Source organism: Pyxicephalus adspersus, chromosome 2, assembly GCF_032062135.1.
Source record: "Pyxicephalus adspersus chromosome 2, UCB_Pads_2.0, whole genome shotgun sequence".
Lineage (NCBI taxonomy): Eukaryota > Metazoa > Chordata > Amphibia > Anura > Pyxicephalidae > Pyxicephalus > Pyxicephalus adspersus.
This window is the reverse complement of record NC_092859.1, coordinates 125,822,624-125,849,231: the sequence shown is the minus strand read 5'-3', so window position 1 is coordinate 125,849,231 and position 26,608 is coordinate 125,822,624. Positions and strand designations below refer to the sequence as shown.

The 26,608-nt window shown below is 36.3% G+C and overlaps 1 protein-coding gene across 1 annotated transcript in view; it reads left to right on the top strand.

Moving 5' to 3' along the window:
• Positions 1-12,314, top strand: part of LOC140322536 (tetratricopeptide repeat protein 24-like) — a 32,183-nt gene extending 19,869 nt beyond the window's left edge. The window contains exons 3-5 of the mRNA XM_072399092.1: positions 4,866-4,985; positions 7,809-7,873; positions 11,842-12,314. Coding sequence (XP_072255193.1) covers positions 4,866-4,985; positions 7,809-7,873; positions 11,842-12,235 — 579 coding nt within the window. The 3' untranslated portion in view covers positions 12,236-12,314. The remainder of the gene's footprint in view (positions 1-4,865; positions 4,986-7,808; positions 7,874-11,841) is intronic.
• The last annotated feature ends 14,294 nt before the right edge of the window (positions 12,315-26,608 follow it).

The window sequence follows — 26,608 nt, the reverse complement described above, 5'->3', positions numbered from 1 at the left end:
AGATCCTCCTTAATCGCGCAGCTGAAATCTAATCGCCTTAATTGGCAGATTCGCGCTCCCTATTGTGAAGGCTGGAATCCGGCTGGCAGTGAGGCGAGTGTACGCGCACACTCGAGTCCGGACCGCGGTAATCCGCGATCGATGGCAGCGCGTACTTTCGCGCTTCCAGCGAGCGCGGATTTTATTGATGAATCAGGGGCATAGTGTAGTGTCCTTCATTTCTGTAAAAAAAAAGTAAAAAATTGTTAGCAATTCTTTATAGGCTTGACATCAATGATCGTTGGCAGTGCATATTTGGCTTTAAGCTTTGACAGCAGCTTCCAATAAACTGACACCGCAGCTGCTCTCTGCCCCCTCTATTTTAATGAGAGGGCTGTTTTGCTAGCCAAATTATGAAGACTATGCAGTGAATTATTGTTAACAAAAATCATCTCAAAAAAGTCAATGTATTCAAAAAATTTATTGTGACTACAAATCCTAAATCCACAGAATTCTCTTCGAACTTTTGGGAGCAGCAAACTCAACCTTACTCTAAATTTCATCTACCTCCACCCCTCTGTGTTCCATTCCACTTACACACATTGATTTGACAGCAGGGGTGTAGTGGGGCAGGCACGTGTGGGCACGCCATGCCCTCATTTTTGTCAGGAATGAGGCGTGTACATATCATGATGCATAGGCGCACTTGCCATGGATAGTACCATGCCTGCCTTCATGCTATACATTTTAAAGAGCTTTCAGATGGGTATAAAAGACAAGAGACCCGTTTCCTTAAAACCAGTAATATTTGGAAATGTTTTTCAGACCTTAGAAAGTAATGGGTACCTTGGTACAGTGATCTTTTTAGCACACAGTGCATTCAGACAATGTTGTAAATGGTAAAATGTAAATGGTACAGTATATCTTCATTAGATGCATACATATCTGTTGTCATGACAGACAGCTCACAGGACATTAGTGTGGGGATCAGTAGTAAAAATACCTCTTATGTTGCTGTCCAGTATGAAAAATGTCACCGTTACAGATAGCCAAAAAGCTCATTCATTTAAACTGACCTGAGAGTCACAAACTGCCTCAAGGAATTCCTAGCAACCTCTGAGGAACCCTGGTAAGAAACATTGGACAGCCCAGTTTCCTCCCACATCCCAAAAACATACAGGCATATTGGCTCCCATATACCCCCCTCAACAATGAAAGGCACTGTGTAATGTGTTGTGGTTTTATAAACATGATAATTGTAATAATAACTCCTAGGCACAGGGACATGGGAGTTTATTCAATTCCGGCATGCACAGGGGAAGCATGGATTGGCAGAGTGATCAGGCAAATAGGAGAGATTATTGCAGAAGGGATATCGCTTGTACCTTTCCGCAAAAATCACTTGCCTGATTGTGCATTTTTAAAAGTGGAATTTTACTTCCTCTTTAAGGATGAGAGTCTCACTGATTTTTTTGCAGAGCACATGTTTTGTGGCAAATGTTTTCTTAATAAATTTCTTTGGAGGTTTGCTGTCCATATGATAATTAAGGTTGATCATAAATTACCTTCCAATGTCATTTGGTAAGGTTTAGTGTTTAGTTCAAAAATGTTGTCACGTTTCTATGAAGTTGTGCTTCTAACAACATCTAATAAGGTGCAGTTGGAAAAAAACACTGGCCATAATGCATGGAGTCATGTTGATTACTTTCAATGATGGTTGGTTAGAAACAAACCGATAGAGAATGTTGTAATTATCTTTGCATTCTTCTACCTGAAGCTACAACAGTCGTGACAGTCCTTCTGATGAATCTACCAAAACGCTTAGCAACCACCCTCCCCTTGTCATTTGGAAACAATAATTATATAAACATACAACAAAGAAAAGTCTGTTGTCTAAAAGAGGCTGGCAATGTAATTAGGCACACCGAATGTAAAAATATGATTATCATTCTGTGCTCTCATAGTCCTACGGTACCTCTGAAATCATACTAGACAGATCGGCTGCGGACCCAATTAATAGATGAAAATAACTGAAAAAAATAAATGATTTACAATGCAGGTACACAAAACAAAATTTTACAAATGTCTGCCAATTGTTGGCCATACATTGGTCAATGTGTTCACAACCAGGTTGATATTATATTTACCTGGCATACCCATGCATCCATTGACTAGTTTTTTTGAGCATTCCTCCATTCCACACCCACCTGCTCTAACAGGTTCATGTAAATCAGTGGGGAACAGTCCTAAAAAACAGCAGCCAAGGGAGATTTCCCCGTTGTTAACAATAGTAACTGTCAGATTTGCAGAGCTGTGTTGCTATTGTAAATGGTGAGGAGGCTCCCATTGGCTTCCTGTTATAAAGGAGTCCTCCACACCTATTAATGGTAACTTGTCAGTGTGTTGAGGGGGCAGAGTGGAATAGTACTTAATTGGGCAAAAAATAAGCATGCGTATATACCTTTTGGAATGTCCCCACTATCACAAATGTGATTGTATATTCTGTGCATTGTATTTTAAGGTGTGTTTAAAGTAAGTTCAAATGAATAAGCAAAATTGACACAAAACACATATTAGATACTACACTGACATAGATCATTTACAAGTAGATATAAAGTATAATTCATGTCAATAGTAAATGCTCGTTGTTTAAGTAACCCCTAGCAACCTCTGGAGGAACCATAATTGAGAAACACTGGTCTAGAGTGTGTCCTTGTGAATATTTTGTGTTCTCCTTCCCACGCTTGTTTGGGTTCATGATAGACAAAAAAAACAGCCCATACAGTCACAATGAAAAATAATCTCAAGCAGTTAGTTGTCTGTATTCGGAGGTGGAAGACTTTCTTGATAACCAGCTGGGCTACTCTGTGGAGTTCCTACACCTCTGTGAGTGAATGCCAAAATATTGACACACACAACACAATGGTGTTGTTAGCACAAATAATTAGCCACATCACATTCAGACAAGAGGTTACATGACAAGATTTAAATATAATATGACATGTAGAAATGTGTAGCTAATCTTAAGAATCACTAAATGTGTCATCATAACCCTAAAAAGAACAGAATACTGAGCTTGAGCGGGGTGGAGATTTGGATACAAATATACTGAGTAACAAAAAAATGGAATATTGATTTCATGTATTTCAGATTTGTGTAAACAGTTTAGTCTGTGCCCTTGTGAACCTCTTGAGTCCTCTTTCCCACACCTGTTGGGTTGGAGTGACCTGATAAGATGGAAGTTGTGGCTGTTGATAGTCATAGGAAGGAAAGCAACTAGTAATATACAAAATATATTATCATATTAATTAGTCCATTTAAAAAAAAACATTTTTTATTTAAACAAGGAAAAAGAAAAAGAATGATTACAATGTTACAAAATATTCAGTATACATCAGGTGCATTCAACCACTACAGGGCACAATATCTCATAGGGCATGCGAAAGACAAAAAGATTCCAGGACATGCACAATTCATCATTGATAAAGACAAGCATCATGCACTGCAGGCTTCAATCTCCTTGAAAGCATTAAATATCTTGGGATACCAAGTAGCAACCATATTTCAGTGACTTTAAGAACTCTTGCCATTCATTCCAGGTATCAAAGAACTGTGCATGGGTACCATGGCTTACAGATGTGAGATCCTCTATGTGCTTTATCTCAGTAACCCTATGCAGCAACAACTGCCAGGTGGGGGGCGCTGTAATCAGATGTCTGAGAATGGAGCGCTTATATGATTTCAGGGAGCAGTTGTTGTGGTGCAATAAGAAAAAAGCTAGGTCATATGGGATCCGGCTGCAATGCTGGGCAGGACAAAAATAAGTGAAGCATAGTGCCCAACTCTGCATCACATCTCCAACACATAGCAATGGTCATGTAACAACCTGACTGGATAAGATCAGTGTATAATTACTAAATACAGATATCATAGAACTGAGTGCTGACTCTGAAGTTTTCTTGATATAGTTTTTCTTGATAAATTAATGTCAGCTTATCTCCTACCCAGTTAGATGATATGAAAATGAGCAAACTGAATTTGTGATCTTACTGTTTGAGCAGTTGCTATTTTGGACCATTATTATTATTTTATTATTATTATTATTATTAATAAACAGGATTTATATAGCGCCAACATATTACGCAGCGATGTACATTAAATAGGGATTGCAAATGACAGACTAATGCAGACAGTGATACAGGAGAAGAGGACCCTGCCCTGAAGAGCTTACAATCTAGTAGGTGGGTGAATTTACACACAATAGGATGGGAGATATGTAGTGGTGGGAAGTAGTGGTGGTTTCAAAAGACAGAAGAAGATGGGTAGGCAAGTTTGAAAGTTTGAAAAAATGGGTTTTGAGCGCTCTTTTAAATGAGCAGAGAGTAGGAGCAAGCCGAATAGGACGATGAAGACCATTCCAGAGAGTGGGGGCAGCTCTAGAGAAGTCTTGTATCCGTGCGTCTGATGAGTGAGGAAGTCATTATTAGGTCATTGGAGGAGCGGGGAGACCATTGTACGCATCTATTAGGAAAAGTACTAACTTTTAATTTTGCTGCACCTGAGTGTTTTGTGTCATTCTTTAACCCTTCCTGACACATGTAGTCTCATAAATAACAACTTGTTACACATGCATCCTTCATGATTGGCTCTTTTTATGAGCTTGTTATGAAGTATACAGTAGAAACCAAAAATATGTCTGTATCCAGTACAAACTAATCACATTTCTCAAATGTAGTATTCATATAATGTAGAAATATAATATATACACAAAATTTTTATTTCCTGGCTACTTGAAGACTTACGTGTAGAATATATTTATCCAAATATAGGTCACAATCACACAAATATTGGGTAAATCTAGGCATTATCTCTTTTTACCTTTACAGGAAACATCAGATACCATCAGAGACAGAATTTTACAGAAGCTTACAGATGTAATTGAATATAAAGCAGCTCATCAACCCACAGTTACTACAAGTAAAAGTGTTTCCAGGAAAAAATCAAATGTAAGTACACTAAGAACAGTAAATGTGAAAATATTATTGTGTCAGGGATTTATGTTGAATTCTCCCAGGATTCCTCTAGTCTGCACTTACAGTGGGATACACTGAACTAATTCAATAAATTCTATGGTTTTGGTATTGTCATTATAACAGTACTCTGCTTAGGAGTGTGTGCAATAACCCCCAAAGCAGTATAGCCAGTTTAGTGTAACTGGTGTTTATCAGGTTTCTTTGGTAATTTCATCCTTATAAGAGCAGCCAAACAGACCTAAGACTTTGTACCAACCGCCATAGACTTTTCCGTAAATTGCAAATGATCTTTTTCTTTGTGGACATTTTAAGCTCTGAACCTTTTCGAAGTACAGATCTTTATGCAGCAAAAAAATTCAGCTAGGGATATCCCTCTATCCACACATCTTCTCGTCCACTAGAACAGACCGTCCAACAAAGCAACAAGTTCAGCAGACCATCAACAGGTCAAAAACTCCTATCCTTCCAGGGCTTGGAAGAGATATTGTGTTTCCCCAAAAATAAGACAGGGTCTTATATTTATTTTACCTCTGAAAATCGCATTAGGGCTTATTTTCAGTGTTTTTTTTAATATTCACAATTATAAATCAAGTCTCTGAATATATATTTAAATATTTTACATTTAATATGTCAAAACATCATGTGGCCAATGGAAGTATTAGAGTACTATAGTACAACAACCTATTACAAAACCTGTAAACAATATTACATTGCTATAGAAAGATACCTCTGTGTTACCTGTGACCTGTCAAAATCACCAAATTTTTCTTTATATATAAGAAGTCATGAGTAAAAATAGACAAAAATGATTATTTAAAAAAAACACAGCTTCATAAGCAAACAAGTGCAACATAACAGGAAAATGTGCTGACAATTAACATATGACTCATAGAGTAACATGCAGACATAGAAACAAAACTTCCAAAGCTTTGTTGAACACAAACAGTAACCAATATAAATCTGAGTAAAAGCAAAGAAAAAAAATCAATCAATTAATAAATATGCATTGTTGCTAATGAATGAAATACTAGCAAGGACCCTATGAAAAGAGAATCCACCAACCTCTTATTAGTTGTAGTGTCACACCAGAGTACCGTAGGATAAATAACCCTGTGACTTGCTCCAGTGCTTTGAAAATCTCCTGCTCTCTCTGCTCTCTCCTTCCTCTTGGTATCCCTCGGTGTACCACGTGACCGCACCCTCCGAAGAAGCCAATAGGGCTTACTTTCGGGGGGCTTATATTTCACTCTTGCATGATTAGCATGCTAGGGCTTACTTTCAGGGTAGGTCTTATTTTCGGGGAAACATGGTAAGAACTCTGGAAGGATGCTCCAACCATGAAGTTCACACCACTGATTGGCCTGATTCATTAAAGCTCTCCAAGGCTGGGGAAGATATCAGTGAACCTGGGTGATTCAGCACACCTGAAATGGATATGGTCCATGATTGAAAATACTTGTAAATAGCAAATGACTTTTAAGAAATTCAAGTTTGCTGGATCACCCAGGTTCACTGTTAAAACTGTATGTTCTCCAGCCTTGGAGAGCTTTAATAAATCAGGCCCATTGTCTCTTGTCACTTGATTACTGGAAACAGCTCAATAGTAGCGGGCAGAAGCAACCAATACCCCCAAACTTAGAAAACATCTGCAGATCTCAAAAACAATAAACAAAGCTCAAACTGGCTACAACCAAGCTGCAAAAGCAAATCAAGAACATAATCTGTAGTAGGATCCCTAGTTTAATAAGACCCAAACAAAGGATCAAAGCAGTTTCACTGGCCACTAGGAACTATTCTGTCAGTATTCTAAAAAACTTCAAAGAGACACAGCAATTTTTCCCAATAGATAAATATTAATCTCAATGCCAGACTTTCTTGGCTCTCACTATACAATTATAAAGTGAACCACTTTTAACCAAGCTAATTTGATTTAACACCAGCTGCTTGCTTGTTGGTTCTCGTAATCCGTTGAAGAAGCCCAGCAGGTGAAACGCGTCAGCACTGAGACCTCTCGCTTACCCTTGATTTATGTCGTCTTTTCAATCTTTCATATAGTATATTAGTGAAACTTTGTTTAGTCAATTAACTAATACCCTATTACTTGGGGATCTGTCTTACAATTTGATAAATGTATTGGTTAACCGCTAATCTGTGTAAGAAGGTGGCCTGATGCCTTGTACACCATTGTGGAAGTTCTCTAAATATATTTGCCAATAAAAACCAACATTTTTCGCAGTACTTTTTTTGATCTAGCTACTAGACACAAACCCTAACAACAATAATCTTTTTATATTATGGAAGAAAGCCCAGACAAAAGTGAAAACACAATGCATCCTCCACAGCAGCACATAGCCCAAAGTCATGCCAATATCTGTCTTACAAAGGAGCTTACAATCTACTACAAGAACATCAAACTCCCTTCAGATAGTGTCCTTGCTTGGATTCAGTCTAAGAAGCCTAGTCCTGCAAGGCCAGAGCGCACTAGAAACCAAACATTGCACTTTTATCAGCATCACCCCTGAAGGTTATCAGTTGCATACTACCATGAAATAGTTCTCATAGTAAATATCTGATGAATGTTCTATTTTCCTCCTTTAAGTGCTGAATGATATTCATTTCCTGCTTGCTTTTAAAAATAATTCTATTTACTTCTCCACACTCTGTGCATCTAAAATACCAGAAGAATGATGTTAAATTAACAATGAGCCATAACAGAAAATAAAAGAATAGAAAACTCTAATTGTAACATTCCTGCCAGCAATAAAACAAGAACTTTCCTTCCTTCTTTTCCCACAGCAATCTCCTAGCAACTGTGCTAATGATGACTGCAAATCAGTCATCTCTCAATATCATGAATCCTGGTGAGTTTTTAAAATCACAGCTATTAAACACTATATCCTTCAGATTGTATGCCTGGAAAATAACCTTGTGATTCAGAGTATTTTGTCTGCAAGCCTGACAGTACTAATCCTGCAAAGATCAACTGTGATTTAAAGGTTTGAATCTATCAGCAGATCTTAAGTATTGCAGTGGTCTCCGTTCTCTTTCTATTTTAAAACTCGGATCCAGAGCAGATTAAAGGTTGCAAGATACAATCAGCATGGCACAGCTTTAGAATTGCAGAATGAATATAGATGTGTATGGTGCAGTTTCATTTAGCAACCACTAGATGGCCCATTATAAATCTATTTATTACACTCTGCCCTATATTAGTCTAATATACACCCTAATATACAACTCTATTTTACTTGTAGATTTTTTTAATTTCAGTCATTGAAATATATAAACGTGATCATCATGATCATCATCCAGGAGCATTAGAAATGTTTTCCCTAAGGCACAAATGAAGAAGAATATTCAGAGCTTATTAGGTTTACATAATGTGACAAACACTGAACAGATGATTAGCACCAATAAATAGTAAACAGGATAAAATTCTACTGTAATTGAAAGCACAAAGGAGAATATGCATCAGTACCTCTAAAATGTCTGCAAAGCAAGAACTGCAAAAAAAAGTATTTTATTTAATTTTTTATATTCTTCAGTGTAGCCAATGTTTGACTACTAATAGCTTTTTTTGTTATCAGCATACCTGAACTTTAGGAACAGGAGTAGCTGGTGGCATCATTTGTATTTGAATTGGTCTTACCTGACTTTGTTTGATGTGTTATAGACAATTTTCCATTTTTATCTTTTAAAAGGCATTTCTGCTTCTCTGTACAACACAATCCATTGTCCTAGAATGGTATTACTATAGCTAGACAGGCATTGAGAGCTACTGTAGGACTTTAGACAACAACAAGATAAAAATATCCAATTAAAAGATAAAATATTTGCTTAGCAGGATTAATCTGCAGTTGCCGCACAGTAATTCATTTCTGCCACAAGATGTCCTTAGTCTAATGGCTGGCATCATTTAACCTCCTTCCTCTGAACCCAGGCTCTCATGGATCTATCCTAAGCCTGGGACTGGACAGTAAAAGGAGAAAGGTGAAAGGCACAACAGAGAACTCATCTCTCAATCACTCTGCTTTCTCCTCCTACCCCCACACCACTTCAGCACATAACTTTGGCTCTTTTTTCTGCTTCTTCTTCCTATGCAAACTAAACTCAAAATACAAAAATTTACCAGATGGTTTTTTTGTGGTACGTAAGACATGCAAAGTCTCTTTTGCCAAAAAAAAATCCCATTTCTTTTTATCTGTTCTCACACAGAATATTGATGATGATCATAATAATAATAATAATAATATTAATGTTGCTGGATCACTGGACCATATACTGTAACAGTGCTGATAATACAATGTTCAGGGGTATTGCAATCAACATACTTAGTCAGCAGCCTGCAATAGCCTACAAAAAATAATCATATGCTTTATACATTGTGGACATTGTCCCACCTGTCCCCTAAACATCCTGCAATAAAAAAAGTCGTAATTTGCAAAACACAGAATTAAGTTGGTGTTATAACAGAAAGTCAGAATTCTTATGAATTCGGAATTCAGGAATCTCAATTATCCCCAGTAATTGCAGTAGTATTCTTCTTTATGGTTCTTCACCATATGCAATGCATCACATTTCCCTCCACAAGCATAAAAAATATGGCATATTTACCAACCCTTGCTACTAAACAATTGTGCTTTATTTTCTTGTCACATCAAAGAGATATTCCATCGCTTTCCATGTGTGTAACATTTTGTTACCAGGAAGTAAGGGTAACTCTCACCAACAGGGTCACTGGAACCAAATTTGTAGTTGGCATTGGAGATCATACCTTTTTTTAGCAGTTGTGTTTTTATGAAATCTTTTTGACAAGCCACAACTTAGTCACCTAAATAGCTGTAGTATTAGTGTAGCCCAGTATAAAATTAACATCTTTGTATCACTAAAAGATGATACTTTCCCCAAGGAATATAAGAAGTTGGTGGTGGACACAAATAACACCATACCTATGTTGTATGACTTGCTGAAAAGGCAATCTGACAAGGCCTGCTTATATTATTCCAGTGGAATGTTAATACTGTTTTTCAAACTCTTTATTTCTGTTCTCACACAGAATTTTGCTGGATCACTGGTCCATAAAACAGTGCTGAGAAACTAAAAGTATTCACCGTTATGGATATGTATTTGGCTTATCTACTAATGTGCTTGGTGTTATATCCACCCTATGTGCTATAGATGAAGAGTCTATGTAATTCCCTCTTACTGTGTGTTCATAATTATTTCTTCTTACCCTCTGTAAAAAAACAACTGCAAGAGTCAGCACTAAAAAAATGGAAATATTAAAAATACAATAAAATAATTTATTTTACTTCATTTGTATGTGTAGACATTTCTTTTTCTTCAAATTTTATTTCACATGATGCCTAAAAGTTTGAAAGTTTTGATTGTTCAAACAAAAGGGTGCCAACTAAAATTGGTGTTATTGCACCACTCTAAATGATGTTTGTTTTTGTTTTTTTCTAGTAGTGATGGGTACGTAGGTAACTTTAGCCTGTATTTTGACTATTCGTTTATCTTATTAACTGAATATATTCGCCCTTAAGAAATTGAGATTAAGCAGCATATGATTTTCTTGTATGGCTGGTACTCCCAGAGGAAATGAACTCACTTATGAACAGCTTTACCACAAAAGACACAAGGGCACTCTTGGTGACTTGAGAAAAAGAGGTATATTTTCTGCATATGAAATAGGTTCTTTATTGTAAAATCTATTGTAATTTGTGTAATAGTAAATCTGCGTAATAGTCTCCACACCAATTGGTCCTAGCTAGCTCTGTAGATTGTTTAAAGCCCAGAAAATTGTCGGTTTAAATTAGCTTAATACTCTCCAAAGACATTTAAATAGAAGGTGTTAAAAGTATTTTAATTTGCTACATACTGAATGAAGAAGCCTGACTGTCTGCTGTAGAGAAGGACTCATGTTCTTTGTATTTTAGCATGGGCTCTCTGTAGAGGTCAAACATGTTCTCTTCCAAAGTTCCCCAGTCATCAGGAGCTTTAGTTTTCCTCATGGTCTCCCAAGCTCTTTTTAGCCGTGCGCTCCATCTGGCTGTCGTCAAGCAAAATTAAGCAAAATAATTACACTACAATGATTACACAAAAAATGTGACACTAGGAATCTGAGTCACATTAAAAGGGTCACTGAACAGTGGGAGCATAATAGAAAAATGGTGGAAATGTGCATACTAAAGGGGTGAACTTTTCAAAGTATAGGCGGAAGGTAGAGGTCACAATTATAGAGACTGCTGGATACCTACTGTATGGTACAAACACCTGGGAACACCTAATTTGTTGTGTGTTGCCCCGTCCACTTTTTGACCACCCAGCTACTGCTTCCCCAATCTTTCTGGGTTTGACTCAACAGGGGGTGCCCTTAAACCTCTGCAGAAATAGGAGACTTCTCAACTCTGGCTGCTTTCTAAAACAAAAAAACAGTAAGATTTTACTCATGTAAAAATAAATGTAAACACCTACTAATGTTATAAAAAATTAGAATGTTCCTAAATGCTTATCCAGGGAGCTACTTAGGTGTCTTCCAGAGTTTGAATGGAGCAAAGTGAACCTCACTTTATAAAGGTTTGTGTTTTTTTGGATCATTTGTGAGCTAGGAGTTCCAAGGATACTATTTTCTTTTGTGGAACTTAACAATGAAAGGTCTTTGCCAAGCTATATAACTATTTATTATCTGAGTGTAAATTCATTTAAGCTTCTCTTTAAATGTTTAATATACGAGGATATGCGGTGGATAGTAGCATGAAATGACAAAAATATACTTTAGCAATCAACACAAGTAATCATTTGAAACAAATCTCCATTTCTTCTGCAGTTTAAACAGTGACATCACAACCTCTGACAGTTCCGATGATGAGCATCTACTACAGAGGTCACTCAGGCACAGTGACGATCGCTTGCCAGTTCCGAAATTCAAACAACCCAAAACTAATGAGCAAGACATTTCAGAGAATGAATCCAAACACCAGCGTAGAACACAGACACAGGTTTCAGAATCTAAAAGTAGCACAACTCCAAGAGAAGATGAAGAAGAGTCCAAGCAAGAGTGCATAGATCCACAGAATGGAGCTAAAAGTGTAAAGATTAATAAGAACTATACATCAGACACTGAGAACGATTCGGAATACCAGTTCAGAGATCAAGGGAATTTCTCACCCGTTGTAAGGATTGGAAGTAGTGAACTTCAGAGGAAAAGGTACAATACATAAGGTTTTGCAGATAATGTGAGGCTTTCAGAATGCTTAAATGCATTTACTAAGTTTCAAATATATGTTTTTAAGTAAAGCTTTCCTTGGAAAGCTATAAATATAAAAAAAGAAGGTAGTAGCTTAGAGGGTGAGAAATCTCAGATTTTATGTTGGATGCAATAGGAATAGATAAACACATTTTCTCATTAATAGTTGATAGTTATACATTACAATACTAATACATAATAGTAGGTAATAATAATAATAATTATCCATTATAATAATAATAATAGTAAAAATACAAGCTAAAAATTATAAACATCAAAAGTAAATACAACTAGTGCATACAACTAAAAAAAAATCATTAAAAATCATTAAAAACTATAACAAGATACAATAAGTGGTCTATTAATTCATATGCTATTTACACGACTTTTATCTTGGATTCAAACATTTTTTCAATTTAATCCATTTACAAATGGAGTCATGGCTAAAAGTTGTCTAAATCTGACACAAAAACATTTTTAAGTACATGTGAAAAGCATGTTAGTGTTCAGACTAGTGGTGAGGTTGCAGCATCAGTGAACAACTGACTTTCGGAGACACTATATATAGCTATATTTATTTAATTAAATATAGCTATACTGGAATTTTCAGGCACCACCTAATAAAACAATTTCTTTAAACCTCATATCACTGTTAAAACCATAATTTATTCGACATTAAAGTACATGTAAGTAATGCAGTTGGATGAGTGCATGAAACTGTCACAAATTAGTCCCACTTGCATTTCGAAACGTTTCACAGATTTCGCTTCCTCAGGAAAATTGTAGAAAAATCAAAAAATACTGCAACTTATATTATCCAATTGAAACCAATTAGGATTGCCCAATCCTTTAACTCAGCAAGGGTAGGACTTGGGATCAAAGTCACAGAGTAATGTTAAGCTCCACAGAAGCAACATCAATCTCTTGTGGTCGGTGAATTGTATTGAGGGTAAAATTAGGATATACTCCTTCCAGTTTTTTTTATTGTTATATATTTTAATTGGTCTTCATGTCATTGTTTGCTCCCTAATGCTGGATGTCTGCAGAGAGTCACTATGTAGAGCCCAGAAGCAGATGAGGTGGCAGTGAGTTGTTCAGTACTGAACAGCTCACTGATGCCTGGTATCAAATCTGCAAAAGCTGCTAAAACCAGAAGTTTAAGTGGTTGAGTGGCTGGCATAGAGAATTTTGCAGGTATACTACATATTTTACCACAATTATTTTAAAAAACTTAACATCTTTTTTCACTAGAAATTCTGCAAACATTGGGCCTAATTTATTAAAGCTCTCCAAGGCTGAAGAGGAATCACTTTTATCAGTGAACCTAGGTGATCTAGAAAACCTAGAATGGATTTATTTTCTTTTTGTTTGCTATTTTTAGCAAATGTTTTCAATCCTTAACCAGATCCATTCCAAGCTTGCTGGATCACCCAGGTTCACTGAAAAAGGTGTATCTACTCCTATTTGGGGAGCTTTATTATTGCCCATTGTGTTTGCTAAAGCCTGACAATAGGCTTTGTGAGTTCCCCCAATAGTAAACCACAAACCACTCGTCTATACTATGCTTCCTTAAAGTTTATTTACTTTTTCCATCTTCTGGATGGTCAAATGACATATAGGTGCCTCTTACTCTCCTGATCTTTTTCATATATGCACAGTGAATCGTAAATAGAGGTGCTCACTTCATCACTCAGGTGTTATAACTATATATCTGAGAAATCAGAAGGCCCCCAGCAAAATATTAGATGGTACCCCCAGTCCTCCGACTGTCTTCAAAAACAACCAAACAAGGTCTGTCTACAGGGTATTAGAATATCTTGTTAAGTAGGAAGGCAGAGTGATTACCTATTATTATTATTATTATTATTATTATTAATATTAATATTATTATTATTATTATTATTATTAATAAACAGGATTTATATAAGGCCAACATATTACACAGCACTGTACATTAAATAGGGGTTGCAAATGACAGATTAATACAGAGAGTGATACAGGAGGAGAGGACCCTGCCCCGAAGAGCTTACAATCTAATAGATATAATGTGTAGGACCGCTTCCAGTGGCTTTTTTTAAAATCTCACAAAATCTCTTTTCTCATTGAAATACTATATATCCCCCCTTTACTGATCATTGTCACAGCTCCACTTGCTAAAATCCAAATACACTAGTATGTGTATATAAACATCCCTGTCACACCAGATAATGTATAATGTGTAATGGTAACAAAGCACTGCTTACCGTCAGATAAAAATCCAGAGACATGTAGACTCTGTGATGATTTAAAAGCACACAATGACAACTTTCATAGTAAAAGAAAGGAAATTTCATTTGAGATTTACTTTGGCTGGCAGTTATAAATTCAGAGAACACTCAGATCATATAGCGCCACTGATCTTACTCTTTCTGAGATGTCTTAAATTTTTATAGGTGTGACAACATTTCTTTCTCATATCACATCACTAAATGGTAGGGTGTGATTAGATCATACCCTTAATAAAGGGTACTAAAAAAAAATCTGGAGACAAAAAAAATTATTTCCTTTCTAGAAAAAATAAAAGATAAGAAAATGGATTGTACACTGAAAACTAAAGGCGTTCTGACAATATTTACTATGACTTTCCATTGTCACACAGACTATACTATACATACCTTGAATTTACTATAAAGCATGTACTCAAGATAAAAAAATGCAGGCAGTCAGGTTGTTTGTTGCAGAAGGGACAAGCTACTGTATGTCTTTTCAGCAAAAAAATAAACTTACCTGCCTGTTAACAGTTTTTTACACCTCCACTTAAAGTACAACCTCTCCTTGCTCTGGCACCTGTGCCACAATCTTCATTGGTCATCTTTCTAGGTTTGGGTCTTCATTGTTGAAATCTTCTGAGGTATTAACTACTATATTATTTTGGCAAACATTCTTTGAAACCGTGTCAATGTTCCTTAGAGACGGATAAAAGTCCATCAAGTTCAACCACTAGGGAAATAAACATATCCCAGATATAAAACCCTATAAGACATAGTTGGTCCAGAGGAAGGCAAAAAAAAATCCTGGTACAATTTGCTTCAACAAGGGAAAACAATTTCTTCCTGATTCCATGAGGCAATCAGATGTTCCCTGGATTACCAGTCTCTGTTATCCTTACTTCTTTAAATCCCTAATACCCAGTTATATTCTGTGCTTCCAGAAAAACATCCAGCTTTTTCTTAAAGCAATCTATAGTAGTTGCTGAAACTACTTCGTGAGGGAGCCGATTCCACATTTTGACAGACCTTACAGTGAAGAATCCCTTCCTTATGCGGAGCTTAAACTTCTTTTCCTCCAGACCCAGAGTCCCCTCTTGTCCTTTGTAATGATCTCAAAGTGAATAATGGGGAAGAGAGTTCTCAATATGGACCGTTTATATATTTATACAGGGTGATCATATACCCCCTTAAACGTCTCTTCCTAAGGGAGAATAGATTCAGTTCAGCTAATCTCTCCTCATAGCTGAGCTCCTCCATTCCTTTTATTAGTTTAGTTGCCCCTCCCTGCACTCTTTTCAATTTCACAATGTCCTTTTTGTGAACTGGTGCCCAAAATTGGACTGCATATTCCAGATGTGGTCTGACCAATGCTTTGTACAGGGGCAGGATAATGTCTCCATCTCTGCTATCTATTCCTCTTTTAATACAATAAAGTACTTTACTAGCTTTAGATATTGCAGCTTGGCATTGCATGCTGTTATTAAGTCTATGATCTACCAGAACCCCCAGATCCTTTTCCAATTCTGACTCCCCCAAATGTATTCCCCCTAGACAGTATGAAGCATGCATGTTGTTACCTCCCAAGTGCATAACTTTACATTTATCTATATTAAATGCCATTTGCCACTTGGCTGCCCAATCAAACCGTACCGTATCCAGGTCTGCTTGTACATTATAGACATCCTGTATGGACTTTTTCCAATACATAGTTTGGTGTCATCTGCAAACACAGAAATGGTACTTTTAATCCCCAACTCTATATCATTTATGAAGATGTTAAACAGTAAAGGTCCCAACACTGAACCCTGGGGTACACCACTAATAACCTTAGACCATTCGGGGTATGAATCATTATTTACAACTCTGGATTTTTAAGCCAGTTCTCTATCCATTTACAGATTGACTTTTCTAAACCTATCAATCCTAACTTGTATATTAAGCCTCTGTGGGGTACAGTGTCAAATGCTTTAATTACCTTTTAGCAAACCCTGCATAGTATAGTGCAATATATCCACCTATACAGAATTGTCAAATCTCCCTAACAATAGTGATCATTGATATTGTGGCTGCTTTGGACCCACTCTTTTTTATGCTCTTCATTGTAGGAGGTTCTTTAGTTTTTTAGTTCTTTGGAAATGTTTAGCGCTAAATAAATGCTATTTAGGTGCCTAGAGAACCTCAGGGAATTGCTTCAAACCGTAGTAAGGGGCATCTGGACCTCACCCCTAATCATATGTACACAACTTTATATGTTGCCATTAAGAATAAATATTCCACTCATCAGTACCAGTACATACAATACTGAATTAGAAGGCTACATAAGAGAGATTTCATGGTGAAAGTGTACAGATTCATCCCTGATCATGTTCATAAATCATGCCACAGAGTTTAGTTGTTCAGTTTTGGTAACACCTTTTTTCCCTATTTTGTTTGAAGGTTTATGACTGTGGAATGTTCAATGAGTGTTCATGAATTGTGGTGAATATGTAGTGTATTGTCCTTATTTACAATACACACATTTTTGGAAAGTAAAGGATTTGTCAGATCACAAAAAGAGAATGCAAACTAGAGATCTATGTAGATGTAGTATGAACAGCAATCGGAATAGTTAAAAAGGGCCATGCCATTGATTCTATGATTATTTGCCCATTTAAAAAAAAAAAGCTCCATAGAGACAAACAGCTAGATAAAAAAAACAAGAAAAGTGAAACTAGGGCAAATATTTGCTAGCTTAGCATTGCTTATTTCAAAGTGAAAGAAATCTTTAGTTTTCATGTTTTTGACTGCTGTTGATCTGAATAATTCAGGCAGAATGTGATTAAAGTTAAGTCAGTTCTGTCTGCAGCATAACCTGAAATATGCTAATTCTACAACTGGAACTATAAGCAAATTTCTATCTTTCTATGAGATGGTAAATTAAATTTTTAATGTGTTCAACAAAAAAGGTTTTTCAGGGTTAGTGCTCAGCATTTCATAGAGAAAATTATATATTTTAGATGGAAGGGATATTATTTTTTTTAATAGAACCAAGCTACTACACAAAATCAAGAGGGCTCATCAGATCCACCATCAATTAAATGTGGTAAAACCAGTGGATGAGGAGGAAACCAGTAAAGACAGAAAGTGCAAAACTGGTGTATTTTAAATGCTTAATGGTGGTGTAGAGAGTAGATGAAAAGTAGACAGCATGCCAGCCAATAAAAGCTTTGAAGGGCTTGTTAAGTTTTTGGGCCTGATTTATTAAAGCTCTACAAGGCTGGAGAAAATACACGTTCATCAGTGAAGCTGGGTGATCCAGCAAACATGGAATGAATTCCTTCAAAGACATTTGCTATTTGATAGCAAATGTTTTCAATCCTGGAGCAGATCCATTCCAGATTTATTGGATCACCCAGCTTCACTAATGAAAGTGTGCACAACACTATTTGACTTGCTTAGTACCAACAAATGCTCATTGTGTTACAGAGTTAAGTTAAAGTAGATGAAATCCCTTTATGAATGTAATTTCAACTGTTATAATTATATTATAATTAAATTAAATATAATATTTATAATATATTAAATAATTACGATATAGCTTGGGAAAAACTTCTTTGAAGTTGTGTGAATGTTCTTTGGGGTTTGAATAAATGTTCTTTAAAAGTGATAGAATGTTCTTTGACATTTGGTAAACATTCTTTGAAGTTAAATGAACATTCTTTGGAAAAAATACCCTAATACCATTCATTCTTTTAAGAGGTAGATTTGTCTTCTAAAGACTTAATAGGGTTCGATTCAAATATCAAAAACAAAATGCACTTAATTTCAGTGAAAATTTACTGAACCCTTTACAATTTTAATCAGGAAGTTTGTCTCTAATGTTTACATAATGCAAACATTTGATTCTGCTGTTTTTTGCCCTACAGCAACATTCACATTCAATATAAAAACATTTCATTGGTGCCATTCTCATTATTCTCAATAATTAACACATAGTAATAATGTGTGAATGTCACTTCATTTGCACAAAACAATTATACAAGCATTTTACTTAAGCATAAGTTTTGGATAAAAATGTATCCCTTAGTTTCCTACCTCACAGAAAAACAAAGAGCTGGAATATTGCATTACATTTTCTTTGTAAAAGTCTAGTTAAACACAAGCCTTTCTTTTTACTTTTGAATAGGGTGGGGAGGATTTAAATCTTTTTTGTGTTTTTACTGCTGGGGATGCTTTAGAGCAGAGTTAGGCAAATTTCGGCCTTTAGGCCAGATACAGCCTAGCAAGAATTCCAGTCCGGCCTAACGCCCCCCTAATTATTATTTGTTGGATCTGGCCTAATTGAATTGTCGCGGTATCGCGAGTTCCCACGATATCATCGAGTTCTTGCACAGTAACCCCATTTATTATGCCTAAAGAGCAGAAGCAACGCCCAACTGCCTGTCTTCAACCCCGAATTGACTGACAAATTATTCTTCGTCCAACAAGGCAACAAAGCCCTGTGTTTAGTGTGCAACGACACCAGGAGCACTTTCAAGCGGTCAAATCTCGCATTTCGATGCCAAGCACGCGCACGCGTACAGAGACTACACCGCGGATAAGCGGAAAACTGAGGCTGCTTGCTTGCAGTCACGGTTGGAAAAAACCTTTCCTTGGACACCTTGTTTCTTCTGGCCTAGTGTGCCTTCTTGACCTCTTGAAATGGCCAGTTGTCCAAAAAGTTTGCCGACCCATGCTTTAGAGGGATTTCCCTTTACCTACTCCTTTCTCTGATCTGCTAGTAAATCAGGGTATAATGTCTTATTAAAATAATAGAAAAGTAGCTCTCTAAGGCTGTAAAAGCTCAGATAAATTTTTGTTTCAGATACACATATTTTTAGCTATCACTTCAACAATATGTTTGTTTTTTTTATCACCCAATGCATTTAGTATTATATATTCCTAGGTTTTACTAAAATATCAAAGCTGAAACCATCGTTATGTTATTTAAAGCAACACAAATATAACATAATTTGGCCTAAATGATGTGTCTCGTAACTTTTATTTTTCAATCAATTTTTTTTCGTTATTGCCCCCTAGTTTTCCTGCCCCCTAGCTATTCCTGCCAGAAACACACATCCTGAATTGTATCCATGGAGGAGCAGCTTTGTCACCCTAAGCTGTTCTCCTGATTTGGACTGCAAACACCCCAACTCATCTGCACAGCATGGGTGGGGCAGCGCTTTGTAGTTCACAGAGATGAACTGAAAAAACAATCAAACTGTAGCTGGAATGTATTACATTTTTTTCTTGAGTATAGATATATTTTCAACTTGGCTCTTGTAATAAATGAATATAATCTGCAATACACTTTTCCCTGTCTCTGATCTGTGCTGTTGTACCCTGGTGTTTTCTATAAATAAAAAGGAACAATTTCTAATTAATCCAACTTGATTCATGAGTTACATTAATTGATTAATTAAGAATATGTTCAGGAATTTCACATCTATAATTGAAATAATGACTATTTTAGTTATTTTAAAGCACCCACTCACATTTGGTGCATATACCAACACAACCTGAATATCTCAAACCTTTCAGTATACATACCATATCATGTGGTATAAAACAGTAAAAGAGTAAATGTAACATCTGTAAACAAAAAAAAAAAAACAAGATAATGATTCTTCAGTGTAATTTTTTATTTTGTATTGAGTTTTAACCACCAAAAATACAGTTGCAAAATACAGAAAAAAATACCCAATGCACCTTACTCCTTGCATCTCGCTGCACATGAAATGTATAGTAAGCCATTGTTGAGTGGTTATACGTTTTGTGTAATGGCAGTTATTGTTTATCAAATTCATAGAACCAGGAGGAATTGGTACAGCTGATGTGACAGGTCATCGGCTACTTGCTGTGACTTCAGAGCATGAAATAAATAGCGTACACTTGATATTTCCAAAAAGTCATTTTTCTCCAGCTTAATGCCGATTCCTTTGTCTTACCTACCGGTAGTAAAATAAATAGACTGGTTGCGAAAAAAGAAAAAAACATATTTTTGTAGTTCCTTACACATTTTCAATAAAGGTGTTATTTTTATGTTAAATGTTTGATTGGGTTTTTCATTTTTTGTATACATACATAATGTTAAACACATTAGAGAAATTAGTTATTTAATGCAGCTTTCTAAAATCTATATAATTCCATCAGAACTAGGAAATACAAGGTTTCAACACTATGAAGATTTATGGCCAGTATGTAATCAGGAATAAAATGTATTTGACATAGAAGAGGCAAAAGAGAATAGAACTTACAGAAGACCACGCTGCTCTTGTGGCATATTAAAAGTCAGTATCTGTCAAAGATTTCATTTACAACAATTTTATGTCCGGTAAAGCAAACTATTGTATATGAAAAGGAAGAAAGAAGAAAAGTAGGGTTTTTTTGTGGCAATTACATGTGTATTTGTTCTTTCATATTAAAGGAAGAACATATATCTTTATAAAAGGTGATACAATCAACATGTACAATCATAGGCTTCCACACTTTGGGTCTGCCCCATTAAAGTCATGGGGTATTTTGACCACTAAGCTAGACACAGCTTTTCCCAAAACAGTATAAACTGAGCACAACCTAAACCCAACGCATTTCACCATCTGACTTTGTCAGGGTATGTGTATGTGCCGTATGTAGAGCTGTTATCAAAAATATAAGCATATTTGTACTTATAGTAATCAATATTATTTGATTGACATGAATAATGTATAATATACAAAACATTAGTCATATAGTAAAAATTACAATATATAATGTACCATACATATAAACAGTTGCATAAAAAGAATTAACCATGTAGTGTTTTGTATACCGTATATAGTTGGAAAAACACATAACGTCCTAGTATTACAATATCCTAGTGTACTATATCATATGAAATATGATATAGTACACATGAAATATGAAAAATGAATGATATATAATATACACAGCATTAATCACATAGGTATAATAGCAATAATGGCAATAAATGTACCTTACATATATATGATTGCATGAAGGGAATTCATGATGTCCTAGTTTCACAATATGAATATCACTGATATGGATAATCATATACACATAAGAATATTTATCATTATATTTATTTATTATACTCTTACAAATTACTATATAAAATATAATATAATTATATAATATATAGTATATATATATATATATATATATATAATATATATATAATATATTATTTATATATTATAAATAAGAAAAAAAACCCTGCTTATTTTCTTTCCTTCTTTTTCATGTTCATACAAAATTAGGGGGGAAGGCACCAATTGACAATACAACAAGAGGGAAGGAATGCACAACTTTCTAAGATTCAAAATATTGTATCGGTATGATTTATGTACAGCGCTGCGTAATATGTTGGCGCTATATAAATCCTGTTTAATAATAATAATAATATGCATTTTTGAGCTCTGTCATGTTGTTACGAACTAACTGAAGTAGATTTTGAAACATAAGTCTAGTTAAAGTGTCTGTAAAGCCAAAACTTTGAAAACTGTGAAAATTAGCTTGGGTGCCTTGTGCTGAATAGTAGGGTGTGCACCCACAAAATAAGTTCTAAATCATTGTAAATGCTTGGCAACCTTCAACTGCTGGGACAATAAACACTGTGGTCAGAAATATGTAATGTACAGCAGAACCTACCAAGTACAGTCGTCCGGAGTACAGAATACAAAAATGCATAGAACACAGTATATAGAATGCATGTCTGAGATATGCAGGAATTAGTAGGTGCAACCACACTGTGTAGGCATGGGAGGAACTTAAAACATGAATAATAAGGAGAACTTAGACCTACTCACTGTACCTACTACACAGCATCCATATGCCACAGCCTCTATCTCCACCTCGCTACATCCATTGGCCATGTCTGCTCAGCCTTCCAGCCACTAGTCCTACTTTGCACACCTCTCCATCCACTAGTCATCTCTGCATCCTTCCTTTATTTGCCAGGTACCTATGCACACCCCTCTAACAACTGGTCATCTCTAAACAAACATTAAACCACTGGTCACCTCCCCACACCTAGCTAATCACTGATCACTTCTGCACTCTCCTCAAACCAGTGGTCACCTCTGCGTACCCCTCCCTAACCACTGATTTCTAGCACACATCCTTCTATCCATTGGTTACTTTATCATCTCTCCTCACACTATTCCCTAGTCATCTTCACACACTCGATTCTATTACCAATTGCCTATACACCGCTATATAACCACTGGTCACCTCTGCATACTCTTCCATCAACTGTTAACCTCTGCACCCCTCCCCCCAAAAAAAGTATTTTTTGCACACCCTGTATGCCCCTTTCCATCATTGCAAAACCCATCCACATTTGTTTACTTAATCTTAGTGCTTGCTTAATCTTAGTGCAGATTTACAGACAATTTTTTCATGCACCTTAATCGGTAAAAGGAATCCATGAGACCAAGAGTTGTCTAGGTTGGAAATTATTGTTGAAACTAGGCCAGGAAATAGAGCAGGCAGTGTTACAGATGAAATATGTCTCGTAATTGGGAGGTGGTCCTACTGGATTTAGTGGTGGTCCTACAGCTATAGTGAATAATGTATAGGGACACTCATTCTGACTATAGAAATGCCTCACTGCCACTATGGCTGTGGTTGTATTTAGGTTGCTGGAGGAATTTATTTATTCATAGTACAGTGATACCTTGGCTTAAAAAGATTAGAAAGAGCTTTCTATAGAGAATCATTTAGGTCGTTCTGGATGCCGCCCACAATTTAAAGATACGTTTTATAAAAATAGTAAAAAGCACAATATAAAAGGTCATAAACTGTGTAAGTTAATGAATTTGTATGTAAGTCGGAACAGTTATATTATTTTAATAATTGCAGTTAGGACAGATGTTTGTCTCAACATGTGTCAGTTACTGTATAAATTCCTCACTGTGAGGGTATCACAAACAAAGCCAAAAAAAAAAAACTTTAGGGAGCCTAGACATTCATTATCTTCTGGAGCACGCTGTGCTTTGATATGCAAAAGAAACAACTGCAGAGTTTGTCCTGGCCAATAAAGAGTTACAAAATGTTGTAGGAGGGCTCAGTTTTAGCTGTGTTAAGCAAAACTTTTCTTCTGCAAGTCATGCAAACCGCCCCTCCCCTACTTCAAGCCTCTGTCCTGCACACAAGCAGCAGGGAAGCTCTGTTCGAATGTAAAGATTAAATGCTATAAATCACACCTACCTTTCAAATTCACAGCCACACGGAGCATGCACTGTACTGACACTGGTATGAGAAGAGTTTCTCTCTGTGGCACTCAGGAAGCCCCACTCTATTTAGGTCAAAGCAATGTCTCTCTCTCACTTTCCTAACATACTTTCATGCAGTATGTTATCGGGAGTCTTACTTTCTGTTTTTTTTTTGTTTGTTTTTACTTTTGTTTGCCGAGTCCCATAAACAGTGCGAAAAAATTTGTTAGCCAAAAAATTTGTTAGCAAGGCCATTCGTTAGCTGAGGTACCACTGTACTTGAGCACACTTAAGCACCATTCTGGCACTGCCACTGTCACCAGATTAGAGGGGGTACTGTTCCTGACAGGGACACAGACTGCATTAAAATGAGTCTAACCCAAGGGTGAGCAAACTTTTTTAGTCAGGGGCAACAATCTGAAATAATTTGACAGAGGGGCCGGGCAGATGGGATAGTGAGCGGGGTTATGCCATCATGATGCCACTGAACGTGACGTCATGATTGCATAACCCCACCCACTGCAGCCATTGCAGGCTTTGAGCTTGCGATAGGAGAGTGGGTGGGCTGTGTCACTGCACACAACCGGTTGGCTCTCCCATCACAGGCTCAGACCCAGGGAATGCCCCCCCCCCCAGCGGGGTACTTCTCCTGACCCTGCTCGGGGTGGCACCGGCCAGAGCCGCGGACCACTCAAAGGACCAGAGAAACATCCCTATTGGGCTGTATACAGCCCACGGGCCGTAGTTTGCCCATGCCTGGTCTAACCCATACTTATTGTCTCCCTCCCTCCCTACTGTTTGTTTTTACAAAAGGGTCTATTTATCAAGTAGATGCTTGATAATCTTGTGCATCATCCAACATGATCTAATTATTTCCCTTCCAGCCTAACTGTCCCTAGCCTGCCCCTTTTATTCATTAACTTTTAGTTTTTCATTATGAAGGGTTAGCATCCCATGTGGGTTTTACCATAGCCTACTACAGGAACATATGTGCCTTGACCTGTTGGCCTCACTCACCAGCCAGTATATAGGAAGCACAAATACCTAGTAATAAAATAAATATAGGTTATGTAATTAAAACAAAGATTTTATTTAATAAATCATATAGCGTTTTGATGAGGGGAAAAGGAGGAACCAGGTAAGGGAAACTAAGTGGATTCAATTCAATTTTAACATGATAGTTAAAGTGGATATTAGAAGCTGCAATAATTATCCACATGTTGAACACCCAAACTGTCATCATTCCACCTTATTTGATTAAAAAAATATGAACCAACCCATAAACACGATTAATATTCAGCACAGAGGCCACATAAAGCATTGAAATTGGTCCTACAGAGCTAATTCCATTCATAAATGTAACAACCCAACCTCCACACCATTGTTTGTACATTTATCTCCACTACCAGAACTAATAATGCCAATTCTCAAAAATTGTTGTTTGTCACACTTTTGATGCATTTTAAACATTAATATTTAGATGTGGAATCATTTGGCAGTTTCAGTGTGAAAGGGCTGTCAGAACCATACTTTAAGTTTTATGTTGTCATTTGAATACATATTTGTTTTTAGACTTCTTTAAAGCTGCAATCATTATCCATTTCTTAGCCCTCATATAAACGAAATCTAAAGCAAAATTGTCCCGACTATTTGTGGTACAATAAACCGCTCAGTAAATTGTCGGTTGAATATAGGGAATAGTTCCCATGAATCAACAGTAAATGATTAACAGAACAAATACCATTGACTGAAGAACTATGAAGCAAAAGATTTCACCTTGACATTTAAGCTTTACTATAGAAAATATTTTCCATGTCCCTAGCCTTCATGGATTGAGAGTAGAACATACCTGCTGCGCATTTATAGATAAATATTCAGAGGTATACAGTGTTGAAGCAATGGCCAGACTTACAAAGCAAAGTGGGTAGTATTTTCTAATCTGTACATATAACATGCAGTGGCATGCCTAGATTATTTGGCAAATAGAGATTTTTTTTAACACCTTCTTTCCTGTTTACATTAAAACTAATTTCATTAAAAAATGTATTTTTTAAATAGTAATATGGCCTAAAACACAGTGTAAACATGTAATTTGTGTAACCCTGCCTGTATTAAAAAAAGAAAATAAAGTTAGCGATTGTATGGCAGCTCACACTATTGTGCTGTGCTGATACATGAGAATATTAATGGTGTGGTTTAATAGTGACAAGCCTGGGGGTTCAATTATAGTAATATAGCATTTAAATAGAAATGACTTTACATTACCTGATTGTTGTGATTTCACTTGATTAACAGTCACACTACTCCCAAGTACTTTTCTAATAGTAATTTCTACCTTTATTTTAAGGATTGCATTTACATCATTTGATGGATGATACCTGATACCTGAACTTGGAATTTGAGGTCAGAGAGCTCAAATTTCCAGTTCTGATCCAAGAGTGGAATAGATTCAGTCCATGTCAGAATCTTACCACTGTTCACCCACATTTTTTCCTTTCTTTAAGAGGAATTGTATCATAATCCTAATCGCTTTAGTTAATTCAGGCATGGAGGTTGTGGTGTGGTTATTCTGTGACATTCTCCTGAAAAAAATTTTTGTTGTTTCAAATAGGTGGTTACTAAGTAGCCCTTGATTGTTTAACACTATTCTTGTTCAAGGTAGGCTCAGAGAGAAGCACATACATGTTGGAAGAATTTTTACAAATTATATTATGTCCTAAGGTTTTTGTGTGTTTGTAGACTTGGGCACCATCAAACTTTGCGCATTTGAACCACTAACAATATTCATTGACACATAGCCATATTTTTGTCAAAATGCTCCACAAATCTTCCACAGGTCATCCCTCTATGAACATTGAAAAT